This window comes from Rhinoraja longicauda, chromosome 44 (assembly GCF_053455715.1).
Source record: "Rhinoraja longicauda isolate Sanriku21f chromosome 44, sRhiLon1.1, whole genome shotgun sequence".
In the NCBI taxonomy this organism is placed as follows: Eukaryota; Metazoa; Chordata; class Chondrichthyes; order Rajiformes; family Arhynchobatidae; genus Rhinoraja; species Rhinoraja longicauda.
Window position 1 is genome coordinate 4239983 of NC_135996.1, and position 1410 is coordinate 4241392.

At 52.2% G+C, this 1410-nt stretch overlaps 1 protein-coding gene across 1 annotated transcript in view; it reads left to right on the forward strand.

The window, feature by feature from the left end:
• Positions 1–1111, forward strand: part of flad1 (flavin adenine dinucleotide synthetase 1) — a 38139-nt gene extending 37028 nt beyond the window's left edge. The window contains exon 6 of the mRNA XM_078431914.1: positions 977–1111. Coding sequence (XP_078288040.1) covers positions 977–1046 — 70 coding nt within the window. The 3' untranslated portion in view covers positions 1047–1111. The remainder of the gene's footprint in view (positions 1–976) is intronic.
• Positions 1112–1410: the final 299 nt, after the last annotated feature.

The following is a 1410-nucleotide window of genomic DNA, read 5'->3' on the forward strand; positions in this document are numbered from 1 at the left end:
GACGTATACAGAACAGTGAGCGGCCTGGATAGAGTGGATGTGAGAGGATGATTCCACTAGTGGGAGAGTCCGGGACCAGAGGGCACAGCCTCAGAATTAAAGGACGTAATCTTTAGAAAAGAGATGAGGAGGAATTTCTTTAGTCAGAGGGTGGTGAATCTGTGGAAGACATTGCCACAGACCAAGTCAATGGATTTGTTAAGGCAGAGATCGTTGGATTCTTGATTACTATGGGTGTCAGGGGTTTTGAACCTATGAACTATCTCTCCATCCTCGTTACTTCTCAGTTCGCCGTTCCTTCACTGCCACTGCCTGTGAGTCCCTCCCCCACTCCTCCTGTCCCGACAGCGCTGACTTTGGGAGCACCTTCCCTTCAACACAGCCAGCGAAAGCCAAAATGGTGGCTCAAGATGGCGGCCCAAAATGGTAAGGTCAAGACGGTGGCTCAAAAATGGTGGGGTCAAGATGGTGGCCCCAAAAATGGTGGGTCAAGATGGCGGCTCAAAATGGTGGCTCAAGATGGCGGCCCAAAATGGTAGTCAAGATGGTGGCTCAAAATGGTGGGTCAAGGTGGCGGCCCATAATGGTGGCTCAAGATGGCGGCACAAGATGACAGCCCAAAACGGTGGCTCAAGAGGGCAGCCCAAAATGGTTGGTCAAAATGGCGGCCCAAAATGGTGGCTCAAGATGACAGCCCAAAATGGTGGCTCAAGAGGGCAGTGGTCAAATGGTGGGTCAAGATGGCGGCCCAAAATGGTGGGCTCAAGATGACAGCCCAAAATGGTGGCTCAAGAGGGCAGTCCAAAATGGTTGGTCAAGATTGCGGCACAGATGGTGGCTCCCCTCCCTCCTCAGCCTCTCGAGGAGGGGGAGGGGAGTTGTGGGGGGGATGGAAAGCCGCTCTGGCAGGGGGGTGATATAATAGACGGCCTCAATTTGTGGTCTCAACGCTTCTCTCTGTCTTTACCTCCTGCAGCTGGCTGCACTCTGAGGGAATCTCCGACCACGAGCCCGCTGCCTCCGACCTTTCGACCATGAGGGCGTGAGACGGAGAAACGACCGCGGACCCCACCGATCGACGGAGATGAGCGGAGTTCACGGGAGTGGGGAGGGGGGTGGGCTTCCGAAGACAAACAGTGCCTTAAAACTGATGCTTCGGTAATAAACGCTCGTGATATGAGCCGAGCTTGTGTTGGAGTTTTTACAGCGGGAGAGAGAGAGACTGGGATTATAAAACATTAGGATGTACTGTAGAAGAGTAAATTAAACTAAACTCCCACTGTCAGAATGAGGCCAAACGCAAATGGTGTCATGCACCTCAGATGAGAAAGACCGGGCTTGTATTCACTGGAGTTTAGAAGGATGAGAGGGGGTCTTATAGAAACGTATAAAATTATAAAAGGACTGGAC